The following is a 25,940-nucleotide window of genomic DNA, read 5'->3' as shown; positions in this document are numbered from 1 at the left end:
CCTCTTTCATGGCAAGTTGATATTTGAGGCAACAGATTTTAGAGCAGCTTTATCCGCTGTATCATAAGCGGAACACCATGTATGTTTGACTTGTTTGTATAGCAGTTGAAGTGTACTAAGTGAAGGTGTATACCAAGGAGCACAACGTTTATGCAGTTTCAGGCGTGTTTTTGGTGGCATGACCATGTCTGCTACATTGGAAAGTACGTCCTGGAATGCTGGGAGGGGAATCAGTGGTCGTAGATGAGGGAGAGTTCAAGTGTTCACAGCCACTTTCAAGTAGGCTCATGGTTTTCAGAGTGCGCAGATTGTTAAATTGAAGTGATACCTCAGTTGGTGAAGCACACAGGGGCCACAAGAAGGCTAGAGGAGAGAGGTCGAAGATTCACCCCAGAATGCTTATTCATGTTTGCTGCAGTGGTCACCTGGGGCAGTTCCTCCACGTATCCTCCTTTCATACCATCCCCAGTTTCCTCAGATAGGGGGTGGAGGCAACAGTATTGGCCCCATCTGTTAATTTACTCCCCAGATCTAGCATGAGCCATCAGTGGTGTAAAGACCAGCAGTGGCTACGTTTAGCCCTACCTGCCTTTAATCTCCTCTGGCTGGCCACAGAACACCAGCGTGGATGCCTTTCTAAGCTGTTGCTCTGTGGCTCTCTGGACAGTAGCCCTGAGTGGGAGCTGGCAGCTCCAAAAAGACTTAGTGCTCAAGGTACCCCTCCGCCTTTCAGGTGTCCTGTGCACTCAAAGAATGTATTGTATGGCTACATCACCTATGCGCCTGTCATTTTTCATTGCTGCAAGCCTTCGCAACCGTCACTCTGCATACCTACATGCTTGCCATGCACCCAAGTGCTCCTCCACCCTGTATCAGACCAATATAATAATTGTGCTCTGGAGCTGTTGCGCGTGGTGGTAGTGGGGAGTCAAGGAAGTCCAGTGTGGGTTCCCTCTACCATATTGGCCCTGCCCCTTATTTTCAAACTGAAGAAAAACGAATTCATCAACCATTAGATGGATATTTATGCACAGCAAATAACATTAAAACTGCTGAGCTACTGATGCAGTTAAGTAAAGTTTGCCAATAAAGTTAGGTCACTTCCTGAAATGTGGCAATCGTGACTCTGTAATTGAAAAAGCCATAGAACCTTGAACAGGTGAGTTTAAAAATAAATGCACTACCACAAACACAGGTCGGGGTATATTCCAGTTGTACTTTGTTTCAGCTGTGCCCTCTGTTGATTTTTACTTCTTGTTAATAAAGCATATTTTTTAAGTAGACCCATAATTAATATGTACTTTTTGTTTTGTTTACAATAGCACCTCAGACTCCTACAGATTGGGCCAAGAAGAAGCGGGAACCTCTCGGAAACCTGACCTCATTCTTGAAACTTTTAGTAAAGTTGATTGACTCTTTCCATGCACTTGCGTCTAAGGATTCTACACCAGAAATTCCAACATCTGCTTTGGTCTCAGCTGGGAGCAGCATTCTCGGAATTATAACCAGCACCATCAGCCATATTGCCATGGCATCGATTATAAGGAAGCTGCTTGCATATGTATTGAAGCCCCTTGCTGTGTTTTATGAAAGAACATCAAAGTAAGTATTTTTTTTAAGTAAGAATGCAGATCTCAAAACAGCATTTGTAGCCTCTCTAACTCGTGATGTTCAGATTTCATTTTTTTTAAGGGCCTTTGGTGAAATGGGTATCCCTATGCACCACAAATCCTTGGAGAGGACTTACTGGCTTTAACCAACAAGTACTTGGATCGTGAGCTGTTATTGAAGTTGTAGACAAGAACCTGTGCCACTCAAAAAAAGATAAAGTAAACAGCTATAACCTCTGGCCAATTATCTACAACTCCTGCAAAATACATAATGGTGAAGATTGCTGTTGGGGACGGTGTTAGGGACGTTTCTCTAAAGTCCAACTGGTGTGGGACTTCATAAGACTTACCTTTTTGTTATTAGGGACCCAACTCTTAATATAGGCCTGTACTACACAAGTCGGTAGACTGATTGAGCAGTCGCGATTATTTGCAGAACAGTACTAAGTCCATACACACACAGAGCCACAAACACATATTCGCTTAGTTATATTAAAATATGTTTTTATATATACACCATGCAGCAACGAACAAGAACATTGAATTAGAAATGGATTTAAGTTCTACATGGAAGAATAATACAGGCGAGTAACTTTTGGTTGGTTATACTTTTCATATATAGCATACAATGACTCCAGTTAAGGTCAGTAAAGAGTATCACCTTTGCAAAATTGTGCATGGAGGGAAATCTAGGTTAAACAGCACACAGTCTAGCAACTGTTAATAACAAGTACACTCTCCCAGAGGGATAAAGGCAGTTTGGTTCCTAGCATTGAAAGTGTTCACAATTAAAACCTATGGAGGACCCACTATTGCCAAGGCCAGTACCTTTTGGGAAACAGTACAGCCAAAGTCAAATGGACAGTTCTAGTTCTGATGATCTTCAGTGGGAAAGTTATTCAAGCAGTCGGTAGTACATGAAGAAAATACAGGAGCGCAAGGGGAGCCTACCAGAGAATGCACAGGCTGCAAGGCCTGCACAGAGGAGTTGTGGTCCACTTACTTCACAGTACCTTAAAGATGAAGAAATTGTAGCTGGCTTCCTTCTAGGTTCAATTTTGCAGACCCCAATTCCTGCTCCTTGGTCGTGGTGACAAAAGGGGGGACCTCTGGCTGGCTTGTGCGGCCGCACTCTGGACAAGGGGTCGGCAGTGTTGGGGAGAATTCTGAGAAATGTTACAGCGTGTGTACCGTGATGACGTGCCGTGCAATGAGGAAGCCGAGGGAATGTTACGGAGCATCGGGGATGTATGGAATGAAGACGTGGATGCTCTGCGACCTACGGAGTCAGGGGGACAAGATTGTAATACGTCGGTAAGGCGCAGCACACAATATGGAATGGAGGCATGGACACAGATTGGCTTCTGGTTGTTGGTTGTCGGGGGGGCCGTGACTAGGATGCAGTGCTAAGGCACAGTGCAGCTGTTATGGTCGGTACTGACCATCACTTTCACTGGCAGACATTCTACTAATGCTCGTTTTATTGGCCCCCGACGCGCCACTATGACCGCAGGGCTATCTGGATGTTTTGGGAAAGCGCTGAACACACTGCGAAGCTCCCCTCCCACCTCGCCTACAGCTCAGCAGCGCTTCCAAATAAAACAAAGGTGCTTCCTCTTCCCACCTCGACCTTTTCCCAGTGTCGGGCACAAGACACAACTATGGAAGAGGACAGGAGGAGCTTCATGACCTCTAGGGGCGGCGTTATTTATTCACATGCTGCTATACTTTCATAGGACTTTCCAGCAGGACGTCTATTCATTATTGGGCTGCATCCTAAATGCAGCAACAGTCGACTGCTACGCTAATGAGTAATCCCCGGCAGCTATTGGAACATATCCAAGGGGCCTCGTCTGCACTTCCTCGCTAAAGTGGTGAGGTCGAATATTAGATCAGTTTTTAATATATCGCAGGTGCAGGTACAGGCTTGGAGAGAGGACTTGCAGTGAGGTGCAGATATGAATTTATAGTTGTCATGTGTTTGATGTGTGCTACAGAGGAAGCAGGTACTGTCTAGCCAGACTCGCAAAGATAGATTTTATAGCTTGGGGGAGCCTAGTTTCAATTTCCTTTTGAGATGTGTTTAAGTGTGCTACAGCAGGTTTTCTACAAGCGCAATATATGCGCTGCTCAAGTTGAGGGGCCGGATCTTGCAGGGAAATGTGATTGAGGATGTGGGAAATGTGTGCAGTTAGGTATCTCAGCTGCGAGATCACCCAGTTGCTTTTACTTTTGTGGGCGACTGATGCGCAAATGGACTATATACCAGATGTTATATTTATGTAGGGAATTCAAAAGCGGGATGTGACTTTTGCAATGGAGGGCGTTTCTATATTGATATATAAAGTTGTGTGTTGCTGTTACATTGGCAAATGTGCGCAGTGAGTTACTAGCTGAGCATTGACTGCCTTCTCTGCTTTCTTTTCTTGGCAGTCATGCTTCAGTATTGGACTACCGTGTGTGATCTGTGGGTAGTGGATTGAGGTGATGGACACTGCAGAGATCAGTTGTTAAAACTCAATGAGGATGGCAGGGCTGGGCGGAGTTATGGAAGGGATTGATAATATGGTTATGTATTATGAGATTTGACTGTGTGTATACTCCTGTGAATAGCGTTTGGCTTGGAGAATGTGATGAGTAATGCCCTATAATTTCAGGCGATTGTGCTTAACATGTAATCACTCAATTACTTGGGTATAGTGCTCATGTCAGTGCCTGGATGTAGTATATGTACGTTTAGCATTGTATCGTAACAATAGGACATAATCTTTGGTATTTTCTCTGCGGCTATGTAAACAATTGATTTGTTATCCTGGGCAATGATTCCGAATGTAATATTTCTATGTGCAGAATAGACTAGATCAAAGTCTGCGTATTTGGGAATAGAGCTACCTTAGGCTTAGCAATTGCATTCAAGGTGTTATTGGTAACAAATACTGGACTTGAATGAGATTTGTGATTTAGGGTGGTAAGTTGATGGCTGATAATTGAGGAACATGATAATACTGATACTGTCATGGTGTGCTAGCTTTGTCTTCAGACATGAGATACATGATAGTAAGTTGACGTAATGGGGGACTATGCGTTAATGTTTCGAAACATTAGGGATGTTTCGAGTATACTGGGGCGAAGTTGTTCATGTTTACATGTAGGTAGATGCTTATTGGTTTTGTACTCTTGTTATCTTGGGGTGTATGATTAATTGGGAAGTGATAATGGGGGAACAAATCGGATGTACGGGATGCTTTGTGGACATATATAATATGATCAGATATTCTAGGTATGGGCAGAATAAATGAGTAGTTAAGCAGCTGAATGTATAATTTTGGATGTATTACAATTGGGGATAGCAATGGTAGGAGGGGGTTAAGGGTGGTTTTGTTGGGGTAAATGCAATTGTTATGACTGCATAAAACTAGATGTTTGAGGGAATGATTTATACATATATACAGTTCATTGTTATGAGGTATCGTATGATACATTTTCGTTAAATCTACAAATGGATGATGGGTAATTTAGATAGAAGTCTTTGAATTGCAATGGAGATAAGAAACTTATTTGAAATCTCAGACCATGCTCCTTTGGATTTACGCGTGACTATAGATGGGGAGGTGCCTACTTTTATGAGGTGGCGTCTTAAAATGGGGGTTTTGGATGAAGAGGGTTGAGAGCATTCGAGCATCAATGGAGAGATATTTCAAGGAGAAGGATGGGTCTGCAGAGTTTAGGATGGTGTGGGATGGTTTTAAGGCTGTGGTGAGGGGGGCATTTATAATTAAAACTGCATATTTGAGAAAAAAACGTTTGAGTGAATTGAGATCGATGGAGGATAGGCTGTCGTGCTTGCAGCAGAAATATGTGCAGTCAGGTAGAGATAGTTTGGAGATGTTGCAAGCCCAAAAACTGTTGGTGAGTAAGACTGACTTGTTGGCAGAGAAACGCATTTTCTTTACGAAACAAAGTTTTTGGGATTGTGGGGGTAAAGAGTGGGAAGCTGCTTGCTAATAGACTGAACTGAATGGCGGAGAAATTGTTTATTCAAAGTATTATGAATGAACAAGGGGATATGTTAATGAAAAATGTTGATATTTGTAAATGTTTTAAGAGATTCTATGAGGTCGTATACGGAAGACAGGTTTCCGTCCCAGGTGGAATTAGAGAATTTCAGCTATAGACATTCCTAAATTGACATCAGAGGAAAGTGATACATTGGAAAAGGAAGTTGAGACAAATGAGGTTCTGCTGGCAATTAAACAACTTGAGATGGGTAAATCTCCGGGAATGGATGGTATACCTGTGGAGTTTTATAGGAAATTTAACTCATCACTCACCTATTCTGTGTAAATTGTTCAATACGTTTGTGCTAGAAGGAGCTTTATGCCAGTCAATGAGTGAGGCAATGATTACTTTAATACCAAAGGAGGGAAGGGTTTGTAAAAACTGTAGCATTTATAGGCCCATTTCATTGCTGAATGTGGATGTGAAAATATTTGCAAAGATTATGGCGAATAGACTGGAAGCATGTATGGGGAAATTGGTTCAGGAGTCGCAGGTGGGATTTATGAAAAACAGATTTGGCTATGACAATATAAAAATTCTAGTTGACGTATTGAGTTTAAAGCAAAACAAGTTTTCGAGTATGGCATTGGTCTTTATGGATGCGGAAAAGACATTTGATTGGGTAAGTTGGAAGTATTTGAAATTTACAATGGAAAGGATGGGATTTGGGAATAGGTTTTTAGGGGCAATCGGTTGCCTTCAAGGTGGTGCAACAGTGAGGATCTGGGTGAATGTGTTTGAGGTCTTAGAACTAACTCGGGGGACAACCCTGCCTTGTCTCCTATCGCCTTTTTTGTTAAATATCGCTTTGGAGCAATTGTTGGCCTTAATACGTGGGGAACAGGGTATCTGGTTTGAAGTTCGGGCATAAAGAAATTAAATGTATTTCGTATGCTGACAATATGGATGTGGTTCTTGCAAATCCGGAGGGGGGGGTAGTGTAGCCATGTATAATATCTTTGATAAAGTGAGTAATCTCTCGTGCATAATATTAATTGGGATAAAACGAAAGTATTCCCAGTTGTTAGGACTTGTATAAGGGATGATTTTTCAGATTGGAATTGTAGATGGACTGAATACCATGTGAAGTATTTGGGAGTTTATCTGACTAGGGATGTTAAAGATGGTGGAATTCAACGTGGGGAAAATAGTGGTTACTTTAGAAAAAGATATACGAAATGGGAGCGTTTACCTATGGGGGTTTGGGTGAAAATCAATGCCATCAAGATGACTTTTACCGAAAGTGCTTTGTCATGCAGTCCTTGCCTTTTGAAGTTTTGGAAAAAAATGATAGATACTATTGACTGAGTTTTTCGAACAATTTTGTGGGGGGAGAAGAAGCCCGAAGATTCCGAAGTTTGTTTAGATGCGTAGTACTAAACGCGTGGGTTTTGGGTACCCGGATTTGGAGCAGTATTATAAAAGGTTTATTTTGAAGAAAGCAGCATACTCTTTGGCAATAGGGAATGAGTCGGAGCTCTTTTGGACGTTGATTGAAAGGAGTAAAATGTCTGGATTGAAGTTGAGTGCTGTTGCTTTTGCTTCAATGGGAAGACTACCTGGGAGGGGTAGTAAGTTGACATCTATTATTGTGACTAAAGATGTGCCTGTTTGGTGGTTGAATATTTTTAATTGGAATTTTTACCTCAATTACAGGGCCTCCAATTTGGCTTAATCCAGGTTTGCAGATTGCCAATAAGCTCATTTCTGATGTTTGTTCATCTGCTTAGAATCACATGCTGTGCATAGGTCCGACATCCAGTGGTCACTGCGGAGTATTGCATTTTGTTTTTCGTAGTCGAAAAGGGGACGTCGACAAGGCGTGTCTGAAACACTATCCCTATAGTGACGTGCGTTGTACCCACAATCCCTCACGCGTCGAGGTCCCTCAGATTGTTTTTTTCCACCCAGCTACTGGTCGCCTTTACGCGGAGCTCCTCGAGAGACATTGCAGATTTCATCTCCTCGACCTTTGGTCGTTTTCCTATTAATATATAACACATAGATCCCTCCCTCGACGCAGTTGTGAAGCTGTTTCTCCGCCGAGCAAGATCTTCGACGGAGGGGACGAGTGGAGGAGATCCTTCGGCGTTGCCGAACACGTGGCATGGCCTCGCAGGCCAAATACAGTAGGGAGAGTGGGGTCGTGGGACATCTGTTTCCTTTCTGAGAATGCCTTTCCTTTTCCGCTTCCTTTCCCTTGGGGTCGTTATCACGATTTACTGCCTCAGCTATGGAAAGGACACCCTTTAGGTGTTGCCCGCGTTGCAAGGGCAAGTTCACTTGGAAGGACAAGCATTCACGGTGTAACCACTGCTTGCCCCTCGATCACAAGGAGGAGAGTTGCACGGCTTGTCGGCTTCTTAAGCCAAAGACTCTAAAAGACCGTAGGGTCAAGAGGTGGGCGGCCTACGCTATGTCGAAGGCCGATTCCTCACCCGCCGCTGCTACCAGTGACGAGGAACGTGATAACTTCCTCCGCTACGGAAGTCGTAGACCCCTCTAAAGAGCGCTCGCGCTATTCTTCGTCTGTCCCCGGCCCCGACGGGCTCGGCTCACGCCCTGCTTATGGGGATGAACACCCTGGCGACACTGACGCACACGAAACCACACAAGCACACAACCCACGTCTCTTCTTCGTCGAAGACGAAGAAAGCATCAGCGCCAAAGGAGACGCAGGTTCCACCGGCGGCCTCCTCGGACCGTTCAGGTTCGAAGCCCCTCTCGCAACCGCAGCCGCGACCAGCGACTGGGCTTTCGGCAAATAAGGGCGCCGCCCCCAAACCATCGGCCGGCGCGCACCAGCAGAGAGCGCATGCCGCCGTAGAACGATCGACACCCGTAACGTCGAAACCACAGCCCTCCTCTGACAAACGAGTCGCAGAGAGCTTAGCGAGGATCGTTGTAGCCGACGCCCAGAAGCGTACGCCGAAAGACACGTCGAGCGTTACGCAAGGGTCGAAAGACACGCCGAAAAAGCCCGAAGAAAGACAGGGACTACCCCCTTCAGTCGGGGGGACCCCCAGCACACCAGAAGGCTTTTCGGAAGGCGACTGGACACTTTCCTCGACGTTCTGGGAGAGGTCGAGCCGTTTTCAGCTAGAAGACACTAATTTTCCCCCGCTAGACCGCTCAGGGGTACCCCATGAGACCATGGAAAGGCTCCATCTCTGCCTGGAGAGAATGGAGAGGTTTATGAAGATCCAGAACCCTCCCACTCCCAAGAGAACAAGAGAAGGGCCTCAGGAGGACCCCAGAGCTAAATATCCAAGACTATTCAATCCCCAGCAGGACACAGCCTCAGATTTCCATAATGTGTATGACCTCACTGGTGAGGAACAATACTTGGAGGAGGAGGATGAATTTGTGGACGATGAAGAGGGACAGAACCAGGAGGAAGGTCTGGAAGACAGCCCAGACATGGTAGGAGAAGGCTTAGGAGAAAATCCAGAAAGGCCTTCACATCCCTGGCAATCCCCATCAGTATATTCGGACACTGATGTCCTGAACCTAAATCCTCCTGACAATTCACCTGTTAGGAACACGTCTCCCATAGACGATCAGCCCACATTCAATGCCCTGTTGCGCAGAGCAGCAGCACATTTCGAACTGGACACTGGGGAGATCTCTCCTGAAATAGACTTTGTGGAAAGAGTAATTAAGGAGAAACCCCCGGTCAGCCAGACCATTCCCCTCCTCGCTTCAGTGAAGAGAAGAATCATCCCTTCGCTATCCACGCCCGCACTAATCAGAGGAGTTAATCCAAGAATTGAAAAACTTTTCACTCCTTCACCCTCAGACCCGCTGTTGTACATCAGGGGACATTCTATTCCTGACTCCCTTGTAGTAACTAATACAAGGAAGAGGGCAGGGGTGCCGCTGTCCACCAGCGAGGCACCACCTGACAAGGAGGGCAAGAGATTATATGCCCTTGGAAAGAGAGTCACATCCTCGGCTGCCTTTTCTGCAAGAATTGCGAACAACAATTCTTTGCTAGCTAGCTACGCAGACGCGCAGTGGGCCAAACTGCGCAAAGACGCCGAAGAAGCGCCGGAACCACTACGGACACGCCTGCTATCAACTATTGGCGAAGGAACCCAGGTCAACCAGAGCATTGTGAAGAACTCTCTGGATGCTGCAGAGACAGCGGGACGTTCCCTGGTTCAGGGAATACTCCTAAAACGCCATGTATGGCTGCGTAACTCAGGGTTCAAACCGGAGACACAGGCGTCTTTAATAAATAAACCTATTGAAGACTCAAACCTCTTCGGGAAAGCGGTGGATGAGGCTCTGGAGATGGCTAAAAAAGAGTTCGATACTATCAAAACTCTTGACCAGATCTCTAAGCCCACTACCAGACGCGGCTATGGCAACAAACGCTTTTTTCGTGGCCAACGCCAACAGCAGAATTAGCAGCAACAGTACCCTGCCACCAATTACCAGACCAATAGTGGGCAGTACAGCCAAAGAGGCCAGCGCCGTGGCAAAGGGAGAGGACGGGGGTCCACCCCCAGAGGCTCCCAAGCCCCCAACAACACCAAGTGACGCGAAGATTCGCGTCCCCTCCCGACCCCCGAGGGGACGACGCATGACACCAGAACACCTTGCCATCCTTCTCCAAGAAGTAGAACAACTGCTGGAAAAAGGAGCCATAGAGGTCGTGCCTCTATCTCGGGTAACGGAAGGTATTTATTCAGTGTACTTCCTTGTACCCAAAAAGGATCTAACCATGCGCCCTGTATTAGATATGCGCCCAGCGAACAAGTTTGTCAAACCCCAGAAGTTTCGTATGGTGACCTTACAGGAAGTGATCAACCTGCTATCGCAAGGAGATTACATGACAACACTAGACATGAAAGATGCATACTTTCATATTTTAATGTTGCCAGCGCACAGAAAATACCTCAGGTTCATGATAGAGGGCAAACACTACCAGTTCAGAGTGCTACCCTTCGGCATAGCATCTGCACCAAGGGTATTCACGAAGGTACTGCCAGTGGCAGCGGCCCACCTGCGCAGGTTGTCCATCCCAGTTTACCCTTACCTCGACGACTGGCTCATAACAGGGGATTCTTACGAAACATGCTTCTCCAATACCCAAAAGACTGTAGACCTTTTGTTCCAGCTGGGCTTCTCCATCAACGAAAAGAAGTCCAGCCTAGACCCCAGCCAGATCAAACAATTCCTAGGGGCTCTAATTCAACCAAAGGACGGCCTCGTCTTCCCCTCCAACGAGAGGGTCCAAAACATGCTGTTTCAGATCCCTCAATATGTGGCCGGTCGAGAGGTGACGGTACGCAAAGCAATGCGCTTGCTAGGCATGATGGCGTTGTGTATTTATTTGGTACCTCACGCGCGCCTGCGCCCAATGCAAGAGTGGCTCAACAGCCAGTGGTGTCAGGCCAGCGGACTATGGGACGATCTAGTGGTGGTCTCGCAGGCCTTGGTTCTCTCGCTACGGTGGTGGACAAAGGAAAACCTGGAAAGAGGGAAACCCTTTGCCACACCCGCGGCGGAAGCCACTCTAACCAGACGCATCCCTCACAGGATGGGGGGCTCACCTATCCCATCAGACTGCTCACGGAGTGTGGACTCCGAACGTAGCATCCAAACGCACAAATCTACTGGAGCTACTAGCTGTGTTCAAGGCGCTAAAAGCCTTCCAGGAACACCTACAAGGCAAAACAGTGATGGTCCTTACAGACAGCACCACAGCCATGTACTACATCAACAAGCAGGGGGGCACCCACTCTCCAGGACTGTCCAAACTGGCCCAAAATATATGGAAGTGGGCTCTCAAACAAAACATGTTCCTACTGTCACAACATGTACCAGGGGAACTCAATCTGCTGGCAGACAAACTCAGCAGAGATTTCCCCCTGCCCGAAGAGTACGAATGGCGACTGCACGGAGACATCGTCTTCGTCTTCACACAATGGGGATTCCCAGAAATAGACCTGTTCGCAACCCTGGAGAACTCACAATGCCAAAGTTACGCCTCCAGGTACCCCCAGAACCAATCCAAGGGGAACGGTCTGTCGATGCATTGGTCAGGGAAATTTGTTTACGCTTCCCCCCCCCCCCCCCCCCGACTCCCCTTCTCAACAAGGTGGTGCACAAGATGCACCAGGAACAAGTGACCATGATACTGGTGGCCCCAATGTGGGCCCGACAGCCATGGTTCGCTCACTTGATGGAGATGTCTCTATCTCCCCCAACTCCCCTGCCCGTACAACAATGCTGTCACAAGACAACGGCAGGACTCTGCATCCATGCCCCCAGAACATGAACTTAGCAGCCTGGCTCCTGAGATCATAGAATTTGGACTTCTACAGCTCCTGCAGAGATGCATGGACATCCTCAGGGAAGCCAGAAAACCTAACACTCGCCACTGCTATTCTAGCAAGTGGAAGAGATTTGTCATCTGGTGCAGAGGAAAGAGCATCAACCCGATTGACTGCTCTCCCACACATATTGTTCTATACCTGACCCATTTATTGGATTCAGGTCTAGTGTTCAATTCCATTAAAGTCCACCTAGCGGCACTTTCTGCATACACCACTTCCCAACTCAGTGTCGTGGTGGAAGTTCCCTGTTATAAAGGCCTTCATGGAGGGAGTAAAGAGAATACACCCCCCGATAGCTGACCCAGCTCCCGGATGGGACCTTAACGTGGTACTTACCAGACTAATGGGCTCACCATTTGAACCCATGCACAAAGCATCTCTTAAAGACCTCACTCTTAAGATTGCTTTTCTAATAGCTATCACCTCCATCGGGAGAGTAAGTGAACTACAGGCTCTTTCTGTTCTAGACCCCTTCGTTACAGTTCAGAGATAAGGTGGTTCTACGCACGCACCCAAGGTTTGCTCCGAAATTCATCTCGAAATTCCACGTAAACCAGTCTATAGAACTACCAACGTTCTTTCAAAATCCTTCCAACTTGGGAGAAAAAAGTCTGCACACACTAGATGTGCGCAGAGCGGTCATGTTCTACATGGAAAGAACCAGACCACTGAGGAAGGCTAATCAGTTCTTCGTCTCGGTGGCAGCAGGAAGAGAAGGGGATGCAGTTTCAAAGTCCACTATTTCTAGATGGATTGTTCAATGCATCACTCTCTGCTATACTCTTGCTAAGAGAGAACTGCCCTTTAAGCCAAGAGCACACTCTACTCGAGGCACGGGGGCGTCCATAGCATTCATTGCAAATGTTCCCCTTGAGTCCATCTGCAAAGCGGCTACCTGGAGTTCTGTGCACACCTTTACAAAACACTACTGTCTAGATGCACACTCGAGATCTGACTCCCAGGTGGGACAGGCAGTATTAAGACATCTTTTCTCTACTGTTCCTTCTCATAACCCACCGCCAACTCCGGGTACTGCTCACTAGTCTATGCACAGCATGTGATTCTAAGCAGATTAACAAACATCAGAAGACAATGCATTACTTACCGTAAAAGCATTTCTGATGGTTGTATCTGCTTAGATTCACATGCGCCCGCCCACCCTTCCTCCCCGCTCGGATGGAAGGAACATAGACTTCCTTTTATATCTCTTTTCTGTACTCACTCACGTCTAGAAGGCTCCCTCAGGGCAGAAAAATACAAACAGAGGGACCTCGACGCGTGAGGGATTGTGGGTACAACGCACGTCACTATAGGGATAGTGTTTCAGACACGCCTTGTCGACGTCCCCTTTTCGACTACGAAAAACAAAATGCAATACTCCGCAGGGACCAATGGATGTCGGACCTATGCACAGCATGTGAATCTAAGCAGATACAACCATCAGAAATGCTTTTACGGTAAGTAATGCATTGTCATATAGGAGGAGTTGGGTCTCAAAAGGTCTTTTGTGCATTGGGGATGTGATACGGGATGGTTGTATGTTAACATTTGAGGAGTTACAGGGGGCGTTTCATCTAGCTAAGAGGGAAAAGAGTAGATTTGTAATGTTAAAAAGACTGTTGAAAGGCTAACAATGTTGATGAGACCGTTAGAGGAGGTACCGATGGTTGCAAGATTCTCATGTCATCACCACGAATGGTGAGCACATGCACTATTTTAATGCCAGCGAATTATGCGGTTATTAATTCTAGGAAGAGAGCATTGGAGAAGTGGGAAGAGGAATTGGGATACGAGATTACGGAGGAATGGGAAAATATGTGGGGTGTGGGATATAGGAGCAAGTTGGATCTCAAGTTACGGCTTATTCACCAGAAAATATTAGGACATTTGTATTGGACACCAGTGCGTATGTGTAAATTGGGTCTAATTGACAATGATTTATGTTGGGGATGTGGGAAGGAGAAAGGGACACTCGTTCACATGTGGTATTGTTCTCGTGTGTTGAACTTCTGGACGGGAATGTTAGACTAGATAACCTATTGTCCATAGGTCTTCCTGGGGTGCCTCTACAGGTTTTACTTCTGTCAAGAAGGGGACGATGTGAGGTTGCTGGAAAAATGGGCAGTGGATTCATAAGGTACTTATAGTGTCAATCTGGAAAAATGAATACCCTTCATTTGAATGATAGATGTAACTTGATGGCCGTGGGCCAACCGTCTCATGCACCAAATAATAGAAATATAAACTGCTTTGCTTGACCGACCGGCCATTTTAAATGTAGTAAGAATCGCCATTTTGCTTGTTAACCATTGCTCATTGCTTTGTCTAAAAACTGCTTTGCAGCTTGCAATTCTTGCAGATTCTGCTTACTCTGCTCAACTGTTAACATTGTTGTCTGAATATGAAAGGACAAGGTCGCGGGACTGAAGAGTTTGCTGAACTCCACATGAGTAGCCCAGAGAGGAATGCCCACGCTCCCTCTCTGTAGCCTTGGGAGGAAGCTGCAGGGCATTTGATCACTTCACAGCTGCCAGCCAGTCTCGTACGATGGTAGAATAGGTTAGAATAATAGTTAAAGGCTTGAATTATGCTTCTCTTATGGCCCCCCTTCGCAAAACCCTTTAGAACGTGTCGGCTCCCAGGACACGATTAGTACCTCATAGATAGCAAAGCTTGGAATGTGGCTCTTCCCCCGTGTACAGAATGCTTCCAAGAACAGAACCACCGTGTTCTAAAAGATGCCTCCGCACTTTCTAAATTGCACATTGTTACTAGAATAGACATCGAAAGCATTATAATCGTCATACTCGTCGGATATGTCCATCGTCATCCCAAGTTCAAAAGAACTTAATACAGAGGGGTGTTGAACATGACTTTGCTGATTGTATGATATGCATTTTGTATATATGTAACTGATGTACGTAATTCGCTCTCTTGCGTCCCTCGAGGTCTAGGAAACTCACGTTGTGGGGCGTGAGATCAGAATTGGCCAATTGATACTATCTTTTGCTTGCAATAAACCCTAGCATTGGGAATTTGATAGCTCGTGTCTGGCGCATCTTTTCGTGTATGGTCATTGCCTTGTTTCCATAGCACGAGGGACCCCTAGGGGCCCCTTTTAATAGTTGCGGCAAAGCAGGTGTTGATGGTATGGGAGACGAGGAAGAAACCTCGAGTGATGAATTGGATAAATGATGTATTGATGTTATTGGGGTTTGAGAGGGTGATGTTCCATAGGCAGGACAGAGGAGATAAGTATCTAGCTCTCTGGACGCCATTTAATGAATTATATGGTGAGGGAGTACCTGAGTATTGTCTGAGTCAAGTATGTTTTATTGATTTGGTAGTGGGGATTAGGGTGTTGATCTGGGATCTTTCTGGTTTTTTGATTCTATGTTGTGTTTATTTATTTTTTTGGTCCATTCTGTGGGAGTGTCTTCTTTGTTTAGTGGTGGTGGTTTGTGTACAAAGGATTTAAGACTGGGTAAATATGCATAGGGAGGAGTTATTTATATTGCCTGAAAGTGATGCAGATGTTCTTGGTGTACTAAATTGGCATGTTTGCCTATGTAACGTGCAATGAGAAGCATATTTTGTTGAACTGCTAATAATTGTATTGTTGATGTATTTGAAATTATTAAATAAAAGTTGACAAAAGAAATGTGCTAATTCCTCTCTACCTTAGAGACCCTCAGCAATTTTCTGGATTTTAGGACTTTAAATTTTTACCTGGAGAGAGCAAGACCCTTTTTTCCCACTCATGTATTTTAAATGTGATTTGAACTGTTTCTTTTAACTTGTGGAGTCCGACAAACTCCATAGGCATCATCTTTTACATTGTCGCACAGCACCTTTAGTGCAGTGACACAGGGAAGTCTTTCAGATTTCCCAAGGTGTAAATACCTTCCTCTTAGACAAACTACTGTTTCCAAGAGCAGGAAAGTTAAATTGACTTTACTTAAATTTGTAACTGTCTAGACCCAGCACACACCATCTTACAATAGGCTGCTGGAGGGGTTACTTAGTATCCCCTTTGTCTAGCTTCTCATGTAACATTTTTGTTGGCCTTTCCTCGATGAATGGCTGGTGGCAGTGGTTTACTTAACTACCGTGGTGTGCATTTACCGCGGGCTGCGTTCGCAGCTGCAGTAAAGCGTCCAAGGGTGCCATTTTTGTCAAAATGGCCCGGTCTTTTTTTCGCCATTTCTTTGTGGAAAAGTCCTTCTTGAGATTTACTCTGCGCGCCTAACCAGGTTTGGTCCCTTTGTTCATTTTGCCTTTGGCAGGATTCACGAGTGAAGGCCGCCTCTGGCTCCAGGGTGTATGGCGCGGCAGGAAGTGAGGGAGGTACCCGAAACTCCCTGTGCTCTGTCTCCTAGGAGACAGGAATGCACTCTTGGATGACTGGCCGGTGACTGACAACTAGGCTGCAATGAATGGGAGAAACTTGCATAAAAGGCAAGCCTTTTTGGCTTGGAAGGCACAGTCGACAAATGGACAAAGGAATCTGAAGAACTTGGAGACGCCTGCTGCAACTACAGGACCATTGTTTTGACCGGTGAAGCCTTGCTGAAGCTCAGAATTCGCCTCGACTCCTTGAGTTAGTGGGACCAATCCACTCCAAAGCCACCTGGACATCCTCCCGGAGCTGTTTGAAATTGCACTGCAGTTGCTGCTAGAACCGAAAAGCCAGAGAGAGGAACACCAGTTTGTGTGCGTTGCTTTAAAGTTGGCCAAGAGCTCCAGGAAGATCCTCCAGACTCCCAAGAAGCAGGACTGACTGAGCCTGAGCCACCTCAACAGAGTGCTGGACCCCAGATTCAAGGGAAGCCCATCTCGGCAGCCAAGAGTCTGCAGTGTTGCTACTTGCTTAGACGCGAGGAGCTGAAACCGCGAAGTGCCACGGAATCGAAGTTGGTCTTTTTCTGTCGCCAATCGTCCCGTTGCAGTGCAGGAGTCCTCCAGACGTCCTCCCTTTTGTCCCCACGACTGAGGCCCAGGAACACAGGATCTGCAGAGCTGCACAGGAACAAAAGCCAGCCAAAGCCCTTTTCTTCTAACCAAAGGTACTGTACAGTCTTCTTGTTGTATAACTGCACTTGTTCTCAGTGGAGACTTGGTGTGGTTGCTTCTGTAGAGTTGCTGACAGCTTCTTTACTTCACAAGCCTAAGCAGTTTGTGGCCCTAATTTGATTTCTTCTTTTCTACAAAGACTTTTAAAACATTGTGCAAGGCTTTTTTACCTATCTCTGAGAAGTGCTTCAGCTCACCTAGACTTGCCCAAATTGACTTTGGCTTAGCATAAGACTGACGTTAAATATTACCCAAGCCAACACAGTACCTCAGCAGAAAAGAAGAGCTTCTGGATAGTTGCCCTCAGGATGCAGCAGCACAGGACCCGGTCCCTGGATTCTTGGTCTGGAAATAAGACACAGGATAGGAACTTGCAACAGCAGTCACCAGAGGATGCTTCAAACAAAGGATTCTTCAAGGTTTCTCGTGGCTCTGTGGATTTGGTGCCCTTTTAAAGGAACCTAATGAATGAATATCGCCAGTCTGATCCTCTTCACTCTCTCGGTCCTGCATTCTGGTGATGTGATTCAAGGGATTAGAATGGTCTCTGGAGGTCCAGCAGTAGTTCAGCAAAGTTTAAGCAGGAATCGGACTTCGGAAGACGTTGCACTGCACTCAGGCTCGAGGTCCCCAAGTATTGGCGGCTTGCAGCCCAGCAATGTCACAGCACGTCGAGGGGTGGCTAATCCTGCAGGTCTTCTCAAGGATAGTGGATCACACCAGCCTCTGGGTATGAGTCACCCCATTTAGGACCCCCAGGTTCACTGGAATTAAGTTTACGTCAGGCTCCGGTTACACATCAGGCTCTCAGGTCGCTGGAAATGATTATACGTTTTTTCTTCCTCTTTGGAGTTGGTTCTAGTGGTCGATTTGTCAGCAGCTTTCAGGATCTGACCATTTATCAGGAACTACAGCATCACTTCTGCAAATTCTCCCTGCAGTTTACAGAGGTGGCTTGCTGTCCAATCTGGACAGTCCTCTCCTAGTGAGAACTTGTTCCTTTCAGGCAAGATGGAAGACAGAGGGCTGCAAGTTTTGGACTCTTCCCTCACTTTTTCTCTTCAGACACTCTGGAGCCTCAGCGAGAAATAAAAAGGATTTCCGCCAAAGACTAAACTTCAACCAAGGTCTTTCCCGCCCAGGATGGCAGAAGACATAAACAAGAAATGGTGAAAAAGAGCCCACCATTCTAGCAGAATGATGACCCTTTTGTGCATTACCATGGCTGATTTTGCAGCCTGCGAGTAGTAGTAATGACTAAACGTTTTATAAAAGTAGTTTCTACGCCACCAGCCATTCAAGTTAACTTCTAATTGTAACATAATTGTTACCAGATAAGTGAGAAAGGGGATACGATGTGTCTCCCCAGCACTCCCCATAAGGTGGGGTGTGCTGGCTCACTATAAGAGATAATAGAAATTACACAGGGAAGCCCAAAGGCAACCAGTTGCCACTGCATTTAAATGTGTGCTGCCATAGTAAATTACATACAGCCATGGCTCCAGATAAGATTTCGAGGTGAGAGTATTTTACTCTCTATTTTTATAATTGTAGCGTAAATGCAATTTCAAGAGTAAAAATTAGTTTTCTGCATAGAATAAAAAAGTACAACATCTAATAGTTGCATAAAGTTAAAACTATAGGAAAATGTTAGAAACACAACAATGTCGTGCAGCAGTAGGTCAGACCCTTGGATCCAATAAAGTACCTGATAGAGGGGACCTCATTCCTCATGGCTGCGCTTGGTGTCCAGCAAGCGCTTTGCTGTGTCTTGCAGTGTCAATGAATATAAAGGGAATGTGGTTTATTTTGTCTTGTTGGGAGTCGAGTGCATGACTGCGGTCTCCTAGCGCTGGTGTCCTGCTGGTCATGATTGCATGCTGTGAGAATGTAGTTGACTAAATGAATGACGCCTCAGTGAATGTTGGATGGGTGATGATGCATGAGTGTTCTGAAATTGCCAGTTACGACCCCGAGCTCGTAAACGTGAGGGTGGCTGGCGGGTGTGCTCCTGATTACATGTAACCTGAAAAGTAACTGGTACTTGTGACATTATGTACAAAACAGCTAAGTCTTTCTTACCTGCTAGCTCTCTGCCTCTTCATGCTGCATCTGAGCAGGATGCCCCAAGCTTACGAAACAACACACTTCTTGGCCAGGAACAGATGCATGTTGTAATACGATAATGCTACATATAACATCATAATCACAGGGCACATCCTAAAGAATAAGTACCTGACTAATTAGACTATGGAATGCACAAAACCACACTAAGTTATGCCATAGAACATAAGTCCGAGAAAGGCACTGAAGGCCCATTTAAATACATGGATGTGGGCAGGTACACCTCTGTTAAGGGGTTGTACTCTGCCCTTCCGATACATTTAGTAGATTGGTATTAGAACAGGTTTTCTCTTCTATTTTGTGGAAAGTCCGTCTGTTACTTTGCTTTATATAAAGTTTGGCATACAAGTACCAGAATGGGACGTGACGCGAGCTTAAAAGCCAGGACTGCTTAACAGTGAACACTAGACAAAGGAGAATATAAAATCTCTAAACTCTTGTAGAGGAACATTCCAAAAGAACATGCAATATATGATCCTGATGTTAGTGATTCGTAGAGTTTCATACAGCTTGCTGTTAAATAGGGTCAGTTTAAATCTGCAGTTCAACTGAACAAATGTTTTTTTTCACCCATTGAACAAGCGGCCATCATGAAAATGCAATAGGCAGCTCTGGAATGCTTTTTATTTGTCTTCTGTTTTTGTTTTCTTAAAAGCGGAATAATCAACTGGTGGCTACTTGGGATTTTGGGTCACAGATGCAGATGTGCAGGTACAGTAACAATTGCATTGAATTAGACCTGGTTGGTGTTCTGAGTCCCCTCATTAAAGATAGTGAGTCTCTCTGGCCACTCATCTATTCCTGATGTGTAAGCTGTCCACCTCAAAGAACAGTGAGTGGGGCCACAGTAAAATACACAATGGATCTGCAGGTTGGCTAGAAACTATGTTCTAGGTGCATTTTATTTTGGCGCCAGGCACACAGCCGGTTGACAGAAAAGGCCATGGAGGCAAAGCCTGACCATCTGGTGGGAGCTGTGAAAAGATGCATATCGAGAATTCACTGCCTGTGAGCAGATGACACATTTGTCGCATGGAAGTACAGAGGGGGATTAATGAACTTTTAAAGTGATATGCTTGTGTGGTTTGGATTTATGTGGCAAGACACAAAACCCTATTCCATTAATAGTAAACAGACATGAGATGGTGGTGAAGTGGAATACAAAGGTATGTTTTAGATGGGGCTTGTTGTGTAGAGCATATGTTAATGCAGACATACAATATGTTCCTTTTTTGAAGCAAGCAGTGGAATAGAGAGTTGGAAAGGATTGCAGGCTTTCAGAGGTGCATCATGTATGTGTCAGTGAAGCATTACTACCACCTGCAAGCTGTGTACAGTTTTCCCTGTTCACATGAGCTGTTAGCTGGTCTTGTGCTAGCCCTTCTATATTGGTACCAAGGCATGCATCGCAATCTGCTCAACCCCTAGGGGCAGATCCCCAGTGGCCGCAGGAGCAAAGAACAAAAATACCTTTTGGGGGTTACCTGGGGAGAAAATACCAAAACACTGACCAAAACACTATGCAACCCCATTAGCCTTGGGTGGGTGGGGTAAGGGGAGAAGTTTGTGGCAAGAACGGTTGAGGGGAAAGAACAGTGTTCTGCCAGCAAGGCTTGAATCCATGGCTGTCAAAATTTCAGATGTGTGACGCTTCGAGTGAACAGTGCTGTTTCAACAATCAAAATGCCTTGCGACTACTTCCCACATCTGGTCCTTAAGTTTAGCTCTTCCTCAAAGCATGCCATAGAAAACAGCTGTAGTGCTAATTGCTGAAGTCCCTTGCTATCACCCTCCAGTCTCAGTGCAAACCCTTCATGTTCCTTACCCATAATGCTGGTTTCCAACAATGCTGCTCTGAAACACTTGTGTACAAGCACGATACAAATAAAATATCCATATCCAACCGTCCCCTCATACACAGTATCCTAATCCCCTTTTTATCAAAGTAAACCTTTCTGACTTCCCCAAGATGTAGTTCTCAAGTGACAACTTATTTTGACGGTCCTAGCCTCAACCTTGTTTAGACAGACAGCTGGGTTCCTGCTGTGGTCTTATAAATTATTCATCCAGTCTAAGTCATTTGAACTTGAAATTCAAGGTGACCCAGGTCATCAATGTGAGTGTTACTGCCTTGCACCCGACAGGCTGAGAGCAATGTGTATATGGCTGCTTCTTATGCCCTGTGGAAAGTTATCTTTTCAGCTCTCCTGTGTCTCACCCTTCCTTCTCTTATGGGGTCCTGCCAACCCCTCTCTCTGCTACAGTTGCTCACCATCTTCCCCTTCTCTGTACCCCTCAATTCTTTAGATGGCTACTTTGCTCATTCCAGTTTCCCCTTCCGATCAGTACTTGTTCACAGCTCCTGGCCAGCCTTCTCTTTTCTAGCGCGGCGCCACATTCCATTTTTCACAGTGCTTTGTCTCACAGGTCAAAACCAACCCTCATTTTCATTCTAAAAAGGAATTGCTGTGACCCTTAAAAAAAAAAGAGAGGTTTCTAAAGGAATTGTAAGTAAGGCTCGTAATAAAATTATAGCAACTCGCACTAAAACGTTCAAAACTCTGCTCCATTCTGTTCCACATTGGTGCTTCCTTCCAGTGCCCTCACGCTTTAATCTGAGGCCTGGTCTCCTTTCAGCAGACACGTATCTGTTTGAGATGATAGTACACAATATTAATGCAAGATGGGAAGTATTAATCAATATTCAATAAGTTATAAGTCCAAATAATATGGTAACAAAAATGTGTGAGTAAGCCAATGGCTTGTCCTTTAATGACTATTTTGTAACTACTGCCTAGCTAGTCAAAAGAAATGAGATCTTTGGCAATCCGTCTGCGTGCGTTTAGCTGTGGATGGATACTCACTTTTCTGAGTGTCACTACTGCAGCCAGGTGGCTCTAGGGCACGTCTACACAGCAGTGCCATTTGGACATGTGCATCTTAGTGTTTGCAGGCAATCGTTGTGTGGCAAATGGGTATGTGATGGCTTCCTGACATTTGTGCCCTTAGCTGGGACTCATTTGCCTTTACTTCCTTGTGGGGCTTGTGCCCCACATTTTGAATCTAGAGCAGCCAAAAGGAAAATGAGTCAACCGCTCAAAGCTGCCTCCTAAAGTACCTTTAAAGCTGAACAGAACGGGCTCCCCGCTGGAAGCTCCACTTTCATTTTGAGCGTAAATCACGCATAAAACACATTTGTAGTCCACAGACAATGCTCTAACTGCAGAACAGTATATGCCATTAATGGAGAAGCACTGCCGGCTTGCTACACACGTAGAACTGAGCTGGGCAACTTGTACTTGCCTGCTCAGTACTTGGAAAAGAAATGGCACCACCCATCGCTGTGGTCAGCAAAAGAACCAATCTTGGCTTCAGGGCTCAAGACGAGGGTACACAAAGTCCACCCATTTTTTCTGATGTTGGACCCTCTTTGAATTTATAGGACTTAAAGCTGACCTTCAGGGGTCAAACTACAGTATTCAGGTTTGTAGGCCGGACACTTCACAACTGCTCTATATAACCCGCAAAAAACGGCTAAAAAATAAAAAAAACGGTGAAATGTCCCAGGGGAAACATTTTAATTGGTTCTTGGAGTCTAAAACATGCACACCTGTTAACATTTTTAAAAACACTATTAGAAGAAAATATCCTCTCTTGGTTTTGTGTGTTGATTTTATGAAAGGCACATGCCATTCGTTCTGTGCAATTTGGATGGTTATGCAAAGTTAATTTAATGAAATGTGTATATTTCACCTTAATATGCTAATTTCTGGCGAGTTCACATCTCATTGCGTTTCTTGATGAGTCCCCCACTTTTATTTTTAGGACTTGACCCCTGCTTGTGATGCCTTCTTATGTTGCCTGCCAGGTCTGACTCTTGAAATTGGCCCAACTTTTGCGAAAATGTACTGCACTGTAGGGGCCCACTAGAGGCACAGGTTTTTGTAACTAAGCGTTGTGCATTGCAGCTGGCATTTTGGTACATTTGTGTTAAGGTCATTTAGGTCTTGTTCAAGGCCATGCCACGTTCTCTGCAGCCTGCCTGAATCATCACTCTCAAATATGACACTGCAAAGTCTTCACACAAGGCTTGCATTTGCTCAAGTGTTTCAGCGCCATCTACTGGAGAAGTGTGGCTGGGAATTCACAAGCAACTGCTATTAGCCAGCGTAAATCGTATGCAAGAAAAAAATAATTATGGGGTTTCCACAAGATTTTACTGCGAAAAAAGTCCTGATGCGCATCTTATCTGGAGGGCTGCATACAGCGCACAAGTTAAAGGGAACTATAAATCCATACACACACTATGGACAGACCTAAAAAGGTCACCCATAAAAAGAGTAAGACTAGTTGAGGGTGTGGGGAGATTCCCACTCACCTAGGGACAAGGACAAATAATCACCAAGTCCAAGCTAAATATTCTGTGGTTGACACGTCTGGAACATTTATCACGAATATGAAAATCTTACTGAACACTCTCCTCAACCCTAGCTTTCACAAACTATGATGAATGATCATGGGAGTCATAGTTCAAAATATCAGGAGTGGTGCACGTTGCAGACACCTGCTGTAGTGATTTATCTGGTGACATTAGGCTTGCCTGGGGGGGTTAATTGAGTGTGCCCCCATACGTGCAAGTCATAGCTCCTACTCCAAGGATGCAAGCATGTACCTACTCCCATTTTACCTGGCTGAAAATTGTAGGAGGTTCCCCTGTGGGGGCAATTTCAATTTGAACGCTTTTTCTAGACTCAATTTGTATTTGCACAGTCTTAGGAAAGCGTTCTCTTTTAGCAACTTTCCCTCCATATTCTATGGTCCCCCAAACCCTTTGCTTCAGTTTTTTCACTGACTTGGCTTTTTACAGTGGAGTGAAGCCTTCAGCCAGTTATGGGGAAACTGACTAGTCCTTCAGGCTGTCTGTACTGGGAATTATGTTTACCTTAGTCTTTTGACTGTTACTTCTTTGGTATCTTTTTATCATTGAACAATGCATCTTCGAATGGGGTTTCTTTTGTATAACCCTAGACTACACTCAAAGGGATGTTCTGGTTATCTAAGATGTGCTAAAGGAGAAACTGGTCGCAGCAGCTACTTTTTCTTTTTATTAGCCTTACCGCATTTACCGTGTTTGTCTACCAACAGTGGCTAGTGTCCAAACATGGCTGTGCCACGAGGATTTGCATTTGTTCCTTGGACATCTTGCCTTTCAGCCTTCTTCTTGACCTGCAAGGTCAGGAAAATCCTTTTATGGTCATAGACTGCCCAGGAAAAGCATGGCTTTTCGCCGGCTAGTGCAGATCTTGTGTGTGGTGTTCCTGGAAATGGTGGGGACTGTTGGGGTCCCAATCCACATACTGGTGCCCGAATGTCTGGTGTGAATATTTGCGCGAGACCCACAGTGGTCCCTGATTGGACCACTGTTGGTGTGCATGTGTTGGGCAGATCTTGCCGTTGGAGGGCAGAGTCTGATTGTCGAACTGGATATTAAATTATGTCTCCTATTATAACGATTTATAACGATTTGTATGTATATTTGCCTACGCCAAGTTGCTTAAAATTGTACGCGAATAACTCTCTACGGCAAGGTCTTGACCTTAGAAATTGATGTAAGCCGCCATCTTGAATCAAGCCTCCATTTTAGGTTAGAAGCCATTTTGGTTTTTTTTTGTACAGAGTCACCCTGTAATCTAAAATGGCCGTCTTGTGTGCCCTTGTTCTTGCCTTAACCTCTCCAACCTCTGTAGGAGAGTTAATGTCCAACCTGCCTTCAGGCTACATGTTGGGGTCATGTAGACCTTGTCCTTTGTTGACCTCGGGAGCAGGGGATTACTTGAATTAGCAATAATAAACTACAAGTATACAAGAACAGTATTGCTATCCAAATATAATATGTGAAACATTTGTTTGGTCTGTATTAAAACAATATGTAAAGAGTGTAAATGTTAAATTAAAGAATAATGGAGTGTTAGTAAATATATTCAAAAGTAAACCGCATGCACGAGATATGTAAATTAGGAAAGAACCTGGCGCGACCCTAGCCCAGTGTATAATTAACCTGTAAGAGGGCTGGACATGATTTTACAAATTGTATAAATGCGTCGCTGTCCAGCTAGGAAATGTGTTCACTGCTCACATTGAACCCTGCTGGTGGTCTGAGGTATTGACGGCCAAATAGTTATTTGTGTACTTTGTTGAATACTGTTCAGTTTTGTAATAAAGATTCTGGGAATCTTTACAAGCCTGTGTCGGTGTATTTTCCTTTGCTTGGTGTAACAGCCGTAATGTATTTTTTGATTCCACATGATCACTCGTCTGACTTTGAGATAAGAAGTGTCCTACAGCCATTCTAAAAGATCAGAAGCGGAGCAAAGTATACTCTGCAGCTGTGAAGACCCGAAGGAATACCTGTGGACAATCCCTCATGAGGCTCGCGGCCAACGCTTGCTGAAGTCTCAGTGAAGCTGTGTCAAGCTGCTGATCCCAGAAGGCCCTTGTCAGTGCTTCGACCCTTTGGACCGGTGTGAACAACTGGTTTCTACATCTCCCGGTGCCTAAGCCAATTGAAGTCTTCAGAAGAGTCCCTGGGCCATCCGTGTGCTGACCAACTGCAAAATTGGCTTCTGCGATAGGAGTGTCGTGGTGCTGTGTTTTCACTAAGAACTTTGGGGACTGCCAGCTTGTCCTTTGAGGTAGTCTCTGACAAATGTTAGCGTTTCAACATGTG

General features: G+C 45.2%; 1 protein-coding gene across 2 annotated transcripts in view; it reads left to right on the top strand.

The window, feature by feature from the left end:
- RIF1 (replication timing regulatory factor 1) overlaps positions 1-25,940 on the top strand; it is a 1,074,525-nt gene that overhangs the window by 437,464 nt on the left and 611,121 nt on the right. For both annotated transcript variants that reach the window (XM_069616488.1, XM_069616487.1), the window contains one exon: positions 1,323-1,602. In XM_069616488.1, coding sequence (XP_069472589.1) covers positions 1,323-1,602 — 280 coding nt within the window. The remainder of the gene's footprint in view (positions 1-1,322; positions 1,603-25,940) is intronic.

Source organism: Ambystoma mexicanum, chromosome 9 (genome assembly GCF_040938575.1).
Source record: "Ambystoma mexicanum isolate Mex_15411 chromosome 9, UKY_AmexF1_1, whole genome shotgun sequence".
NCBI classification, from domain to species: domain Eukaryota; kingdom Metazoa; phylum Chordata; class Amphibia; order Caudata; family Ambystomatidae; genus Ambystoma; species Ambystoma mexicanum.
This window is presented reverse-complemented; position numbering and strand designations above follow the sequence as displayed.